The sequence below is a fragment of the Thermobia domestica genome, chromosome 8 (genome assembly GCF_964235325.1).
Source record: "Thermobia domestica chromosome 8, izTheDome1.hap1.1, whole genome shotgun sequence".
In the NCBI taxonomy this organism is placed as follows: Eukaryota; Metazoa; Arthropoda; class Insecta; order Zygentoma; family Lepismatidae; genus Thermobia; species Thermobia domestica.
In genome coordinates this window covers 43,512,517-43,529,232 of record NC_137461.1, presented here as the reverse complement: position 1 = coordinate 43,529,232, position 16,716 = coordinate 43,512,517, and the positions used below count along the sequence as shown (strand labels likewise).

At 38.0% G+C, this 16,716-nt stretch overlaps 1 protein-coding gene and 1 pseudogene across 2 annotated transcripts in view; one reads left to right on the top strand and one right to left on the bottom strand.

The window, feature by feature from the left end:
• The window catches only part of LOC145691705 (uncharacterized), a 51,153-nt gene that overhangs the window by 17,450 nt on the left and 16,987 nt on the right, over positions 1–16,716 (top strand). Inside the window, exon 3 of the mRNA XM_081767045.1 lies at positions 5,360–5,421. Coding sequence (XP_081623171.1) covers positions 5,360–5,421 — 62 coding nt within the window. The remainder of the gene's footprint in view (positions 1–5,359; positions 5,422–16,716) is intronic.
• LOC145691704 (glucose dehydrogenase [FAD, quinone] pseudogene) overlaps positions 1–16,716 on the bottom strand; it is a 158,785-nt pseudogene that overhangs the window by 127,694 nt on the left and 14,375 nt on the right. The window lies entirely within an intron of this gene.

Genomic DNA, 16,716 nt, shown 5'->3' with positions numbered 1-16,716 from the left:
GACATTTTGGACAATTCAGTGCTTCCTACATTGTGAAAATACTTTGGAATGGACTCATGTTAGTATCAGGATGATAATGCCCCTTGCCATAAAGCTGCCAATTTTATGTCGTGGTATGACGAGAACAATGTGCAACGACTCCAATGGCCTGCTCAATGGCCTGACTTGACCACCGTGGAACATCTGTGGGATGAATTGGAGCAGCTTTTAAGGTTCAGACCAACTCGTGCAAACTCATCTGCCGCACTTGAAACCGTCTTGCAGAAGGAGTGGGCTGTCATCCCACCTGATATCTATCCGCAACTGGTGGAAAGCCTTTCTCGGAGGATACATGCTGTGATCCAGGGCCGCCCACAGGGGGGATGTATGGCGCAAGCTGCGCCATTTATAAAAATTTTGGGGGGGATTTTACTCTACTTTCGAACTAGCAATTTTACTGTCGGAATAGCATTAAAACACGATTTTGAGAAGCTAATTTTCAAAAACTTTCCTGGGTAAACCCCCGTACCCCCTGCTTCGATACTCGATGAATGAAGTACCGCGCAAGTAGCCGTATGAAAGGAAAGGTTGGTTCGTTTTAAGAGAGAAGGGTCGCCCACAGGAGGGATGAATGGCGCAAGTTGTGCCATCGAGAAAAAAATTGGGGGGAATAAAAAAATTGGGGAAGAATTTTACTCTAATGTCGAATAAGTAATTTTGCTGTCGTCAGAATAACATTGGAACACGATGCGATTTTTTATTTTAAATTTCAAGAATGAATCCCCCTACCCCCTGCTTAGAAACTCTATGAATGAAGTACCGCGCAAGTTGCTATATGAAAGGATGGCGCCAAGTTCTAGTGAACAACAGTTACAAACACTCAAGGAATCACTTTCAAATTTAGATTTGAAACTTGCCTATGTTGTCTGTTGAAAATTATAAAGTAGTTTGACATAATTGTGAGCTAGTGGTAACCATACAGACAACAGCCAACTTTCAAATCTAAATTTGAAGTGAGCCAGTGATGTTTGTAACTGTTGTCCACCAGAACTTGTCGCCTATTTTTGTGATTTCAATTCTTTTTATGGCCACTCGTACTTCGCTCTTTTACAGGAATGTTTTTTGTTGGATATCACTTCTTTTTGTAGGCTAATTTCGAGGATAACATTTTCTTTTGGTATCAAACTCAATAACTCGTAACTTGCGTCTTACTTTTCATGTACAAGGGAATTATATCAATATTTTGTAAAGAAAAAATAATACTACTAATTGTAAAAAAAAGAATACCTGTGCCATACACAGTGTGTAGAAGTTTTTATACCCTTCAATATCCTTATAGAACATATTTAGTATTGTACACTACCAAGACTTCTAATAAAAGTAATGCCATTTTTATAATTACTACTGCCCCTACTACTACTACAACATTCTATAATACTACTACAGGAAATAAAAACAACAACAAAAATAATAATTACTAGTACTACACTCTGTAAAGAAAAAATAGCGACACTTGCTCTAATATGGTTTTCTCAACATACTTTAATCAATATGAATTTTTACATGAATTCCTGATAATATTACAAGGCATATTCCTAATGAGCAGTTCATTCTTAATACTTGCGCCAGAGTTTCAGGCTTTTGACATGAATTTAGTGAATTTATATGCATATATAAGTAGCTATGTGTGTTTTGAGCAAAATCGTTTGTAGGAAGAGTAATTCATAAAACTGAAAAAGATCAACAACAATAGCAGAAAACAAGAAATGGAATTTCTTTAGGGTAAGACATATTGTGTGCAAACATCGAGAAGTACGATACACCAAACTAGTATTTTGTATGTGCACCATGGGCTTCCCGCACTGGTAACAAAGCTATTGCAAAATGCAACCTCGATATCACGGAATAACACCCGGATTATCTGTTCCTTGAATTCCATTCTATTTGAGATATTTGTCTATTGAAATTTCTACTCATATTGATCCACAAATTTTCAACTGGATTCATGTCGGGTGGGTTTGTAGGCCACACGAGTCTCTAAATAGTCATATTCTTGAACCACGTATTAACAATTTTGGCTCGGTGACATGAAGCATTATCGTCCTGGGAAAGGAAGTAGTCCATATCTTCTTCAGAAAAGTCATCTTTAGCTGTTGTAAGAACTTTACGTGCCAGAATTTGAAGATATTTTCGTGCATCAAACGATCCTTCACATATATCCGTCGTTCTGACGTCTTTAACGGTGAACCATGCCCATATCATCACTCAGTAACTGAATATTTGAATCTCTTAAACAAAATCATTGTCAAGTTCCTTGCTTGTTCGTATCCACAACTTCACACCACTATCGTTTCCCACTATTCTAAACTTCTTATCAATGAAGGAAACGACATGCTTTCAGTTGTCATAAGTCCAAGTTGCATATCGACTCACAAAACTACATGTTGAAGTCCTCTGTGTTTTGTCAGTTTCGACTTTCTACGCGGTTTTTCTTTGTAATATCCTCTTCATACAGTCAAGACAATACAGTTGTACAAGTAACTGCAGTTCCAAGATCATGTCAAACTACAAAAGCGATTTTTGGGGAAATCACTCATTAAATCTGCGGTGCTATTGATTTCATTTAGCAATCTGCTCTGGGTAATGCTTTCTTTTTTCTTTCACACTGTTGACGAAGGGACGATTTGTTATGCTGTTTGCACTTGTGAATTACTCTTCCTGCCGTAGAATGATGGATTTTCAGAATTCCATCTATTCCTTTAGAGATTGGCCACAACTCACATTTCTTACCCATCTTATTTGTTTACAGTCCACATGTAGCAACAATATCACACACAAACAACACTGCACAACAAAAATTTTGCCACTTGACACACTATCCAAACAATGAGAAAGCAAAGAACAATCATAAAATGCTATTTACCTCAGCCTATACATCACAAATGCAATGCAGAATTCTTACTACAATAATTTACGAGACGCACTCAGTGCCATCTATCGAAAATACTACTGATACACAAACAATTGACAAGCGATGTCCTACACCACAGGTGTCACAGATAACGCAAATGAACTATCCCACTCTTCATTTCCTTCTATTCCTCTTCTAACGGGCTGAAACTATGGTTTTCTGTGTAAGTTAGTTTGAGAATTGAGGTGTCGCTATTTTTTCTTTACAGAGTGTATAAAAACTACTGCTACACTGGGCAATTGTTTTTAGAGGACTTGAGTTTTGAGGAGGGAAGAGATTATTAGTTTTGGGGGGGAGTGCGCCATCAGCTTTGGGGGGGATGGGCACCCCTGCTGTGATCCAATCCAAAGGAGACCCTACCCGATATTAGGTAGGTCATGATTTGCTTCATTACGAAAGTTGTGAAGTGGCCGGTGACTTTTTGGTAGATGGTACATATATTAGGGTGTCCCTTATTTTGGGTGATTTCGTGTTGCGATCCGCACACCCCTCAAATGTTTTCCATCTGACCATAAACATTCATTAGTGAAATAACAGCTCTCTACGAGAATGTTAACTTGACGACAAATTCATGAAATGGCGTTTCCACATTATAATACAATTTAAAATTTCCAACCGCGATAACGGAGAAACTAAAAGAGACAGAGAAACGAAACTTTGCACGAAGCAATTAGACAAAGGGCGACACCTGCTTGTGTTGTGATAAACAGCACCGGGTGAACAGTGTTGCCAATCCAAGACAATGTTGTGTTTTTGTAAATGGAATGACCCAAATTGAATATCCCCATTGGAAGTAACAATGAAAATAAAGACAAAAGAGATTGTAAAGGCAGATCAGTGTTGCTAACTTTTCGAGAAATCACGTGTAATATGTGTTGGCGCACACAGGGAGTAAGGTACTAACGTTTTGTACACCTTAAATCAGATATTGACAAGAATTTGTTTGCGTTGACTCTAAGTCTAAAAGCACCCGCTGAACAGTGTAGCCATCAACAGAAGGGAGAAATTGAGTTTGGAAGAGATACAGTAACTAGTCACTAGTCACTAGTGCTGTATGGTTTAAAACCTATAATGCAAGGCAGAAGAGCATGAGGAGTAACGCCGTGGTTATGTGAGATTGACAACTCACGTACTGACAGATACATTCGGTATCTTGTTAAAGTAGAGAACTAAGGTTTGTAAAAGATGACAATGCTGCACAACAGCGGCTTTTTTACTCTTGATTTCATCATGGTTACCAGCGTTCTCAAAAGCCCACGAGCACATAAACCCATGTAAATTGAACGCTGTTTCCATATTTTAACCAGGTTGTTGGGATTCTAACACGCTGTGCAGTGTTGCAACTTTTCACAAACCTTACTTGTCAGCTTTTACAAGATATCGTATAGTTATCGATCTCACATAACCTTGGTTCTACTCCTCATGCTCTATCGCCTTGAATTATAGGTTTCAAAGCATAAAGAACTAGTGACCTTTTTCGAGTTATTGTATCTCTTTCAAACTCAATTTCTCCCTTCTGTTGATGGCTACACTGTTCAGCGGATGCTTCTAGACTTAGAGTCAACGCAAACAATTCTTGTCAATATTTGATTTAAAGTGTATAAAACGTTAGTACCTCACTCCCTGTTTGCATCAACACATATTACATGTTATTTCTCAAAAAGTTTGCAACACTGATCTGCCTTTAGTATCTCTTTTATCTTTATTTTTATTGCTACTTCCAATGGGGATATTCAATTTGGGTCATTCCATTTACAAAAACACAACCTTGTCTTGGGTTGACAACACTGTTCATCCGGTGCTATTTGTCAATACACGAGGAGATGTCGCCCTTTGTTGAGTTGCTTCGTGCAAAGTTTCGTTTCTCTGTCTCGTTTAGTTTCTCCGTTATAGTTTGGAAATTTTAAATTATATTATAATGTGGAAATGCCATTTCATGAATTTGTCGTCAAGTCGTCACGGGTTAACGTTCTCGTAGAGAGCTGCTATTTCACTAATGCATATTTATGGTCAGATAGAATACATTTGAGGGGTGTGCGTATCGCAACACGAAATTACCCAAAATAAGGGACACCCTATATATTAATATATATATATATATATATATATATATATATATATATATATATATATATATTACCTGTTGAATTTTCCTGATTTTTCCGCAACATCTTGCTCAAAAAAGGATTTAAACCCCCTAACACCCTTTCCGTACGCCACTGATTAAATCTAACTTTATAGTTTCATTTTATTTTCAACACATGACAGTTTTAATCAAACATACAAATAACTGTTACATAATTTTAACTAATTAATATACTAAGAAAACTTTTGGTATTTTCTTATTTTGTTTTAGTAAAATTTATTTATTATTAGATTTCTAATGCAGCGTTTAATTTATGTTTCCAGGCGATGTTTACAAATTAGTGAATAGTGAAAACGTCTCAGATCCGGAACTTAAAAATGCAAAGGTAAGTAATCTTAAGAAGATCAAAATAAGTTTATACTCGATTTTGTTCGTTAGGGTGGATTTGCCGTTTTTAATTAACTGTTGTCGGAAGGTACGTATGTCCCAGTACATCTTCGTAATTATCGGAGTTAAGCTAGACCACTAGGCTAGTACTCCAGGGCTGGAATATCCAGTTGTTTTCTCTTATGTTTAAAAATAAAGCAAATAGACAAATTAGCGAGCAGGAATTATGAAACAGACTAAGATTTATAATTAGAGATATTAACCTATATTTAGGTGAATTACGAGAAGCTATTAACCTATATTTAGGTGAATTACGAGGAGCTATTAACCTATATTTAGATGAATTACGAGGAGCTATTAACCTATATTTAAGTGAATTACGAGGAGTTATTAACCTATATTTAGGTGAAATACGAGGAGCTATCAGAAAGTAACCCTAGTAGCAGAGACAACTTCCTGTAAGCTTGAATTGCAAGTCGGCCGAGCTTGCATCTAGCTTGATTGGAAAACGTGCGAGCATGCTGCAAACTGGATTCCAGTAACGAAGTTACATTCAGTGTTCCATTCAAGCTTGACGCAAGTATTTTACAAGTCAAATCAAGTCAATAGCCAATGAACGGCCAATGATGCTATCGCGCTCTGCGAAGGGCTTAAAGCATCGTTTGCAAGTACCACAAAAGGGGGATCGTATGACAGCATGCGTTTCAAGTGCAAGCGTAGAAAACCAAAAGTTAAGCACGGGCCAACTAACCGAAAGCTTTCTTGCTACTAGGAAAGATTACAAAGCTGCAATAAAACGTGTGTATATTATTTCATACAACCAATACATCCAACAGATATCACATATATTAGGTTATTTTTCGACATAGTGTCCATATCAGTTGAGGCACTTGTGGCATCGTAGGGTGAGTTCGAAGTTTCCGTCCTGGTAAAGATTCCGTCCATGCGTGTTCAGTATTCTCCATACAAACTTTCTGGTACTGGAGAATATCGTGCACAATGTGTCGGACACTTTCGAACAACATTCCCCATTCTGTCCTTCTCCTATTGTCCTGAATCAGCTTCTCTACTAGAGCTGTGTTCAAATCTGTTGATGCCGTGCTGGATCGTCCACTGCGCTCCTCGTCGGTGACATTTTCTCTACCAACTGCAAACTTTCGACACCATTCTGCGACATGATGACGAGACATTACAGTCTCTTCATAAACTTCTACCAGCTGTCGGTGAATTTCAGCCGCGGTTACATGTTTCGCTCACAGAAATCGAGTAACTGAGAGAGCTTCTTTGCGAGATCAGTTTTTCAAACGAGTCACCATTTGCGTTTACATACAACTAGCGCTGTAGGTGACGGATGAGTGAAACTGCACAGTTGCCAAGTCCATAGTTAAAATTTCCGCACACTACTCATTCCAGTATAACGGACAAAACTTCAGAAATATCGTCATTGTAACATTACTTTCTGAATACTCCTCGTATTATTCATTAAAATTAGTCATCTGCAAACGTAGCCTATGATTATGAAGGCGTCTGCCATTCAAGGCAGACCGATCTGGGACTAAAATTCCATGCTTTCTTGACTTCGACACATACAGGTATTGATCTAATCAGCACCATTCTCCTTTATCTTTTCTCACTCATATTTCCCTAGGAAGCCACTTAACAGATATTGATTAAACCTATAGGCAGCATTGGAACGAGAGTGGAGCCGAATTGAATTTGTTTGTTTATTGAAGTTCAGCGACCCTTTTCAGCACTCAGTGTATCGAGACATGAATCTACGGTTAAAAGTGGTATCGGAACCATAGTAAAACGTTCAAGTTAATACATTGGGAATCGAATCCAGGATCACGTGAACCAAAGGCCCTTTCGTTAGTCAGTTGAGCAGTTGAGAGGTTTCCGGATTATTCGAGTTGTGTGTAGGAGTGATGATGCTGTTCCAATTGTATGTAGGAGTGATGGTGCAGGTAATATTTCCCTTTGGACATGACTTTTGTTCGGGTCATCTGGGTCTAGAACTCGCTTCTCAGACCCGCTTGACCCAGTGACCCAAACCGAACCGATCACATGGAAGCAACCAAAACACCTAACAGCTGTACAACATTACTGCAGAAGTTTATAGTAGATTAATAATTTCCACTATTCCAGCTTAAATATTCCACAGTCCACCATGTCTTGACTATTTCAAATGTAATTTTATGACTATTTGTTTTCCCAATCTGAAAAGGAATCCATTAGTTTTGAACGTAGATTACACAAAAAGATTTAACGTAAAACTGTTTCGACTCAATCGCATATCCTGCACGACAATAATTACAGGTTTGCTTCACTAAATTTTGATGACCCCTCATAAAGAAAAAACATTTCTATGATTCTCACGCGTTTGTACTTTGACTAGCCTTTGGCTAGATGTTGGCTTCGCTCGCAGATTCCCGCGTTTCCTCTTCTACGGCCTCGTGCCTCTTAAGCCCACATTTCTACGGAATTTCAAGTTTCTTTTCCTATTTCAGCTATCTAAAAGATAAGATTTTGCAGACCTCTTAAAATCTAAAAATATTCACTTTTGGCAATTTTCCTGTGGTTTATTCCCGGAAGGCTACAATCATGCCAAATTTCATCATTCTAATCCTGCTAGAAGTGCCTAAACATTTTAGGGTTGTAGATGTCCCATATAAATAACATGGAAAAGATTTTTCAGTTCCCCATAAGGCCACTCTAAAGTTGGAAATTTTTATTTATTTTTTGGAGATTCACTTGGGTAACCTCTTTAACGGAAATGGAAACGTACAAGCATACCGAATTTCAAGTTTTTATTCCAATTCCAAATACTGAAGACATGAAATTATAGGTCCAATAGAAGCACCATTTAAATAACATGGGGAATTTCTTCATCTCCCCTTTAGACCCCTTAAAATTTAAAAATATAAACTTTTGGGAATTTTCCTCTGGGTTAGTCTCGAAAAGCTACAATCATGCGAAATTTCGATTTTCCACGTCAACCGAAAGTACCCGTTATTTTATGGCAGTGAGTCAGTTGATTTGGTTTTACATATTACAGAATTGATTGATTGATTGATAATACTTGGACACACTCAGGGTAGCATAAGGTATAAAGAAAATTCTAGATTTATGTTTTATCTCCGAGTCACTCTGATCTGTTCGGATTACCGAGTCAACGAGTCTGTCAAGGTCAGGCTAACTCACTCCGGGCCATAATTGAGGGATGTAGATGCAAACGTGGCAATCTCCAATTTTTTGAGAAATTGAGTTAAAGATGGGACTGTATTGTTTTAAGTGTCCCCGACCGAGCGGTGAAGTCTATTTGGATTAAAACCTACATCCTCCTAGTAAAAACTGAAGGCGAATATCACGTGACGCATCCCTATTAATCGTAGAAACATAGTTTGTACCTCGGTGGTTTCGTTATAAACCAGAGTTTCCAAATGTAGAACTCAAATTTCCCTATATGTACCAGAAGCAGGAAAATCCCGCTCAAATCGAAAAAAAAAAAAGTTTTTTTCAGGAGAAAATTGCCCTTTTGTTGTAAATTTCTCCCCTCAGGGACATTTATAGTCATATAGAAGTGGTACCGTTGGAAGCCTACTCTTATCTGGAATAAAGCGAGATACAAACCATGATCCTAGAGTAAATACAAATGTGCAGGAACTTTTTCAATGTTTGAATTTTTGCTTTATTTACACATTTTTAGTCAACGAGTTTAGTAAAGTATCTACGGTATTATCGCTATGCATCCTAAAATCACGCATCGTACCTCGTTCTCTTCGGCATGAATCGTCCTTTCGAACGGTATAACGTGCATATCCCTATCGTGCACCTGAGGGGAGAAAATTCCCCCAAAAGGAAATTGTTTGTGAAAAAATCTCAAGGTTCATTTTCAAAACTTGCAATCTCCAATTTTGAAACAGTAATTACAAAAGATGAGGGACTTTCTCTGGGTAAAATTTATGTTCAACCCTCTAATATTGCTACGATCTACTATGCCAAAAAAAAAAAAAAAAAAAAAAAAATCTGTATGTTAAAATCTTATGGGGTTTACGAGATATCAATTAATCGCTTGTCCTGAAAAATTCGGCCGAGTGGAGATTGCCACTTTTGCATCTACACCCCTCAAGTCTCTCTGATCATTGAATTTGGTGAATCATGTTGCTTATTGCTTTAGGGTTATGAACACTGTTGACCTGCTTTAGAGCTGGTACATAGACTCCGGAATAAAATAGAAAGTTCTGTTTCGTAATTTCTGGAAATTTCAGTATGGACACAGTTTAATAGCAGTACCCGCTTTTTTCTTAAAAAGTAGTAGCATAACGCTTTGTTATCATTTAGTCGTAATAATAAATTAATTTAGAAATAAGTCCAGTATAATTTAATAAGGAGTTTGGTTTATAACTTACAATAAGGGGAGGGGGAAAATCAAGAATTATTTGATGTACAACTGTTCCCCTTTTCACGTTGATCACTATAGAACAGAAACGACAATAGATATCGAGATGCAGTCTCCTAGAATAGATTAAGTAACTCAAGAATACGTTTAAGTCCTCTTTAAGAGTCTTCATCCCGGCGAAATTAAAATACCGCTAATTTTACAGTAATTATGTGATATCTTCAAATAGATAAAATATAATCGAAATGTGGAACAAGAGTGCCCTAGACAATATTATTTTACATGAGAAACCGTTATCACGACTCACTTATCTGCTTTCGATTTCGAGCCATTTGGAAAATCGGCATTTTTTTTCGTGTTTCTAAACAGCTGAAAACGGAAAGCCGCTAGGTGACTTGTGATAACGGTACCTCACGCAAAATAATATTGTCTAGGGCGCTCTTGTTCCATATTTCAATTATCTTTTATCTATTTGAAGATATCACATAATCACTGTAAAATTAGCGGTATTTTAATTTCGCCGGGATGAAGACTCTTAACTCTCTATTAAAACCGGAAATGATAGAAATCCTCTTCCACTTCTGGTTTCGATATTGACCTACACAGAGGAAGAGTGAGAAGAGATAGCCGGAAGCATTTGTTGGGAATCGATTTAGTGTTCTAAGAATACTTACCATTTTATCTCCTAAATCTCTATTCTAACCCGAAGTAACAGATCTAACGTTGATCGCTGTATAGTTAGAATGTTAATAGACAGTGAAGAATGGTTTTCTGTAATCAATTAAGCGCCACAAGAATATATTTCATCTCCCGCTCTAATAACTATATTAAAGCCGGAAGTGACAGAAATCTACTACAACTTCTGTTTTGAATATTGAGAAAGTATCATACCATACAAACCAAATTTCCTCACGTGGTGTACACATGACATTCCTACTTGTTTATAAAGGGTGTCCCATAAAGAATACAACTTTTGAAATGCCCGCCATTTCTGTTCTAGTAAGTTGGCAGCACTGAACGTTACACGATTTTCATTTGTTATCTTTGTGGTTAGTAGGGGAGTTCTTAAGTTGACATAACCACAGCAACAGGACATGACGTCACTTAATGTCGTCACTACCCTGGAGCACTTAATGTGCAGTGTATCCATAAGCAAGGCAGCTCTGTTGACAGTATTACTGCTGAGATAATATGCCAAGGTGGATTATAATTTAAGACATACCTGGAATTTGTTCGTCCACTGGTGGGCAATAAAAAAACATTATGTTACAGCGGTTGTGTGAGTTGCGTTTTACATTCCACAAACGAACAAGATTATACACAAACAATGCACTGAATAATGCGTAAATAATTGCGGCTTGTCCCATCAAAGGCGGCAAGAACGCCGGGATTTTTAAAAAAATCTCATTTCATGCTGCGCACTGATACGTGTATCAAGATCGAAATTTCACGTTTCCTCAGTTATGTTCTATTTTATAAGTGTACTGACATTCATGATATATCAATTTATTTTAGCACCAAATGAACTCTTGTAGGTTTAGTAAGTGTTTTGGAGTGGCAGAAACGGGATTAAGAATACGTGGACATTTTTAAAATTACAATTTACAGGTAAAAGGTGTTAATTCAAAACAAAAGACAAATGTTTAGGGAATTTATTTATGAAGGCGCAGAATATGTAAGTCATCTGTGAACATAGATACAGCAATAAGATGTTGCTTTAATTCTATGAAACTCTCCATAAGGGCGTTATTCCAGGGCTGCAATATAATGTACAAGGGACTTGAAATATGACTATTTCGCTGCCTGAACCTACCCTAACCTAACCCGAACTACTGCTACTCTACTACTACTAGTATACTATTATTACTACTACTACTCAACTACTACCATTACTGCCTTACTATACTACTACTACTACTGCTATTAGCCTATTATTATACTATCATTGCAACTACCAGGGCCGAAACCAGCTACAAAGGTTTGGGAGGACCGTGAATCTGTTACGGGGGGCCAAGTCTTTAAAATTATCTTATAAATATCTAAATTGTTTTTTGGATTAATAATAAAATTTTGTATTGAAGTCTGGAGGGGCTACAAAAAGTTTAGAGGGACCTGGCCCCCCTCTGGTTGCGGGCCTGGCTACTAGTAAACTACTACTCTACTACTACTGCCTTATTACTACTATACTATCATTACTACTATTACTACTACTAAGTGTGCACCCATAATTTTTTTAAAATGTAATTTTTGAACAATTATCTCTTGTGGTGCCCTTGAATTTTACCTGCTCCTGGTGAATCACTGGTATGCGCCAACACATGTACAGTCTAGAAGGCGTGATGACACTTTTCATCGAGAAATGTGGGTTTCAAACTAATACGAATTTGTCCACGTATTATTGATCTGAACCGTCTCCTTTAGCCTCACCGGCATAACCGTGGGACGTAAAACTCAAAGATTTCATTTCATATTGATCTGAACTTCGGAAACTGCTCTATCCCAATTTAAGGATGCACATTAACACTGATGTAATAAAGTAATTATGCAGCCTATACCTAAGTTACAGGAGGTTTACGTTTACGTTTCAACTTTTGAAGTATTTCGTTTTATTAGCTTATCGATGTCGACCATACCCTAGACGCCGCATGGACAAAGTCGCACATAGTACCAACTATTCGCAAATCAAAGTAGGCGAATCACTTATCGACAATTTTCTCATTTATTACTGCCTTAAAATGGGGAGGTCCTTAAGTGACAGGAATTCCCGCCTATATCTGTGTGCGTTGTGGATTACACGCACAACATTTAATGGATTTATCAAGAAATACTGAACCCACAGGTTCAGCACCCACATAGTCTAACTGCATTACTTATGAACAAGAGCGCCCATCAAGGGGGAAAGGTGGGGCGCTCGCCCCCTAAGAGGAAGTTGTACTTGGGAATACTGAAAACCCAATAGAATTTTTACATTACTTACAGCAAAATTTGAAACTATATTTGAAACGTCGCTTATACTTGCCCCCCTTGCAAACCACAACATGGGCGCCCTTGCTTATGAACTGCACACTAAGAAAAATCCGTTCTCCGGACAGCGGTATATTGTACAAATATACAAAATCCTCTTGCTTACTACAGAAATCAGTATGTAGCGTATACTACATGCACACTGCCCTTAGATGTTACATCATACCATTGCAGGATGTCTGACATCTAACAGTTTTCTGTATATCACCTATGTTACATTCTATTCTACTATGGACATTCTGCGTGGATTTGTATGTGAGATCCTGACCGCCTATATTGTTTCATACGGAAAGTACGTATAGATGGAACACTTATACGGAAAGTAAGTATTATAAAACATGCGTTTTCAGTTATACGTTTGCTGTACGTTAAGTCCAAAAACTACAGGAATTACGCATGTAACCTACCATTTGGAGTACGCTACCTACATTTTTTTTCTCAGTATGTGCTTTGAAAACTAGCCATATGTTGGATTACTGGGAGACAGCATTTTTTGTTGAAAATCATTGTTGTTTTCTTAAATGTTTTTGAGGTTAATCAACCTAAAGCCAAACATACCACTAACTAAAGAGTTTCAGACAGTATTGCTGAGCATGGGTAGTCGCTAATGCTCTCGCCTTTGGTCCTGGGCTCGATTTCCGGCAGGGTCAGTCGGTCGAAAAGGTGTAACAGCTTTTTCAGGCTAGCTATCCTAAATGAGGTTTTTCCAGGGATTTCCTCATTCACACCAGATAAATGCGGGGATGGTATCTAATTTACAGGCCTCAGGCCGCTTCTTTCCTTATCCGTTACTTATATCCCTCCCCCGTACCGTGATTGTGTGCTCGCAGAGGATGTCATCCCTCCAAGCAGACGTGCTTAAGGCCATAGATGCCGGTAATGGCCATGACTTGTATCAATAAATAAATAAATAAATATTGCCGAGCGAGCGCTAGCAAGCGAAGTCGGGTTAGAACGCCGCAATGCACGTTATATTTGTCCATTCTAATTAATAGCAAATAGTAATTGCAAAATTTTCCATTCCGCACACGACATTTCCAGTCTACTCAGTTCACAAATTACTCACATATCAATATCAATTATCTTTCCGCAACATGAACTCATTCCACCTATAAACATTGTGTTTTTACGCGGTTTTGGTCCCCCGTAATCCTAGAGAACCAGAGAAATATATTACATATTTCTTTCGTAAATTTTGCAAATTCCAACTCATAAAATAGGACACTACCATCGTTTCCTACATACAGTAAACGTTCTATAATTTTTAAAAATTAGTAGTACAGTCCTCTTTCACACGCAGTCATTCATTTTAATCATAAATTACTGTTTTTATGTTTATGTATTCTACACCTGCATCCATTTATCCAGCGCCATAACTTAGATTGTTTTCTTGGGAGGGGGTAAGCATTAATACGCGTATTTGGTGCTTCTAGAAAAAAGTTGTTTCTCTAATCTTGGGGTCCCTCTTTCCATCTTTCTCTTACTCTTTATGGGCCCGGGTCGTTAGTTACACCTTTGATCCCGTTCCATACATGACAAATGAATTAAGGGGGCAATATTGACAAATATCAAAGCCATGCAAATAAACATTACTTCTAGGGCCTCTAATAGAAACTTTTTTATTGAAATGGGCCCACGACTCATTTTTGTTTTATTTACCTTTTATGTGTTGTTTTGTTTATATAATATAGTGGACATATTCGATGCATCATTTATAATTTCATGTTAGTATCGTATACGGAGTAAGAAAATGTTGTCTTAAAATGGGTCCCCTGGAACGGCGGGGAGCTTCCTTGGGGAAGCATTTGCCCTCTCCCTCCTCAAGTTACGGCCACTTATCACATACTAGGCTGGTAGCCACCCCAAAAATCTAGGGGTAGCCCCAAACTTCTACCGGGCTACCCCTAGATTTTTGGGAGGGAGTCCCGATCCAAACGTATTATAGTTAATCATCATGTTATAGCTCAGCGTACAAATTTTCGACTAGAATTTGGCGACTAGAAATTTAGAGCTGGCGACCAGTGTTCAGTAGGAATGGTTTCTGCCTGAACTCACAGGGCAGCGCATTTTCTGTTTCGTAAGAAAATAATTGTCACTGAGTGAGAGAAAACACGGAATGTGAAGTCTTTCTTTGTCAAACCAAAGGCCGTTTGGGGCGGGGGGACATCTCAATTTGTACGTGAGAGATACTGGCGATCATTATTTTTGGATTGGCGAGTGCGTCTGACTTTAAAATTTTGCACCCTGTTATAGTTCATTTACAAGCATACTGTGAAAATTTTAGGGAACCAGTACCGTAAAAATTTAGAGGGGCCCGCCCCCCTAGACCCCATGGATAGGGGCCTGTCACATATTAATATGATGTAGACCTATCATTAATTTTTATGTCAATTATATATTGTGGATCTCCAAATTTTTTGTGGCAACAAATCTTTCGCGGAGCACATCATCAAATATCGCGTGTGGAAATGCTATGTTTTCATACAAATATACAAATATCTCTTTAAGTATATTACTTCATTAACAGATAATCATTTTTAAACATATTTTCTTTACCGATCTGTTACTCTAGTATAAAATCAATAAGTTGACACCAAATCAGTTGCAAACACTGCTCAACTTACTATCACATTTAGTGACGTCATATTGTGTGGTGCTCTGGTTTTGTCAACTTAAGATCTCCCGGTTAGTAGTCATGGAGGGCCGAGTAGCGCACGATCGTCATCTGTTTTCTGTGCGAGTAGAAATGGAGCGCTTCACGACGTAACAGCGTAATTGTGAAAACTTATTACAAATGTGGTTATTATTATGTAGAGACTGTTCACAAACTCCGCGGAATGTTTGGTCAACGTAATGCACCGAATAAGTCGACTGTGATTTCACTGATCGCTAAATTTGAGGAAACCGGTTAGGTCGTTGGCATTAAACCCTTGTTGCGTCCTGATGTTAGTCATTCTGCGGAAAATATCCCCATCGTGAGTGATAATTAGAGACCGGATTTTTAGGCACTAAAAACCGGGAAAATAGGCACTTAAAATTTAAAAAAAATTGGCAGTAAAATAGGCATTAAAATGTAACTCGAAATAGTGAAGATCGTTGTAAATGCTTGTTATTACACAAAGAAAGAATACTCATTCGAAGATTACGGGATATGCTATTGATTTTTATGACCAAAACTTTGATGCGACGGACATTCCAACGCAATGATGATAATTATCACACATCTCATAGCAAAATTATTTTGTTACGCGCCGAAGTTATAATTCAACTAACGAATTGGTGATGTGAATTGGTCTTGTAGATACATATTTCAATGCAGATCAAGTTTAGGCACACCGCTCGAAATAATTGTTGAAAAATCATAGTTGTTTCATTAATTTCCTTCTTATTGTCCCACAAAAGTTTTGCGCTGGGTGCCATGACAATACTCCACTTGATATAGATGAAGCTCCCAGGGACCACGTAAGTAATTTTTGAAAATATTATAATTCTTTCATGATTTACGTATAAATATAGCGTCCGTGAAAAGAAAAAACTAAGCTGTGCTAGGTAGCCACTAGAAAGCACGAATGTTATCTACCCGAGATGGAACAGGGCGAAGGTGGTGGCCCCGCGCTGTGAATTCGAAGAGAGCAAACGCGTCAGTGATGGTAACCTATGCGCGTAAGTAAGAGTTGTGAATATATGTGGGTTTCGCAATGACAGAGTTCGTATAGCACTTATAACGCTTCACACTAGTAACGTTACACTTGTAAACATAAAGTATAGTAGAGCTCCTTCGTGGCTAAGAGGTTAGTGTACGGACTTTCTGCTTAGGAGACCCGGGTTCGATTCCCGGTGGGAGCTCATGTAGTTCAGATTCCACGTTAA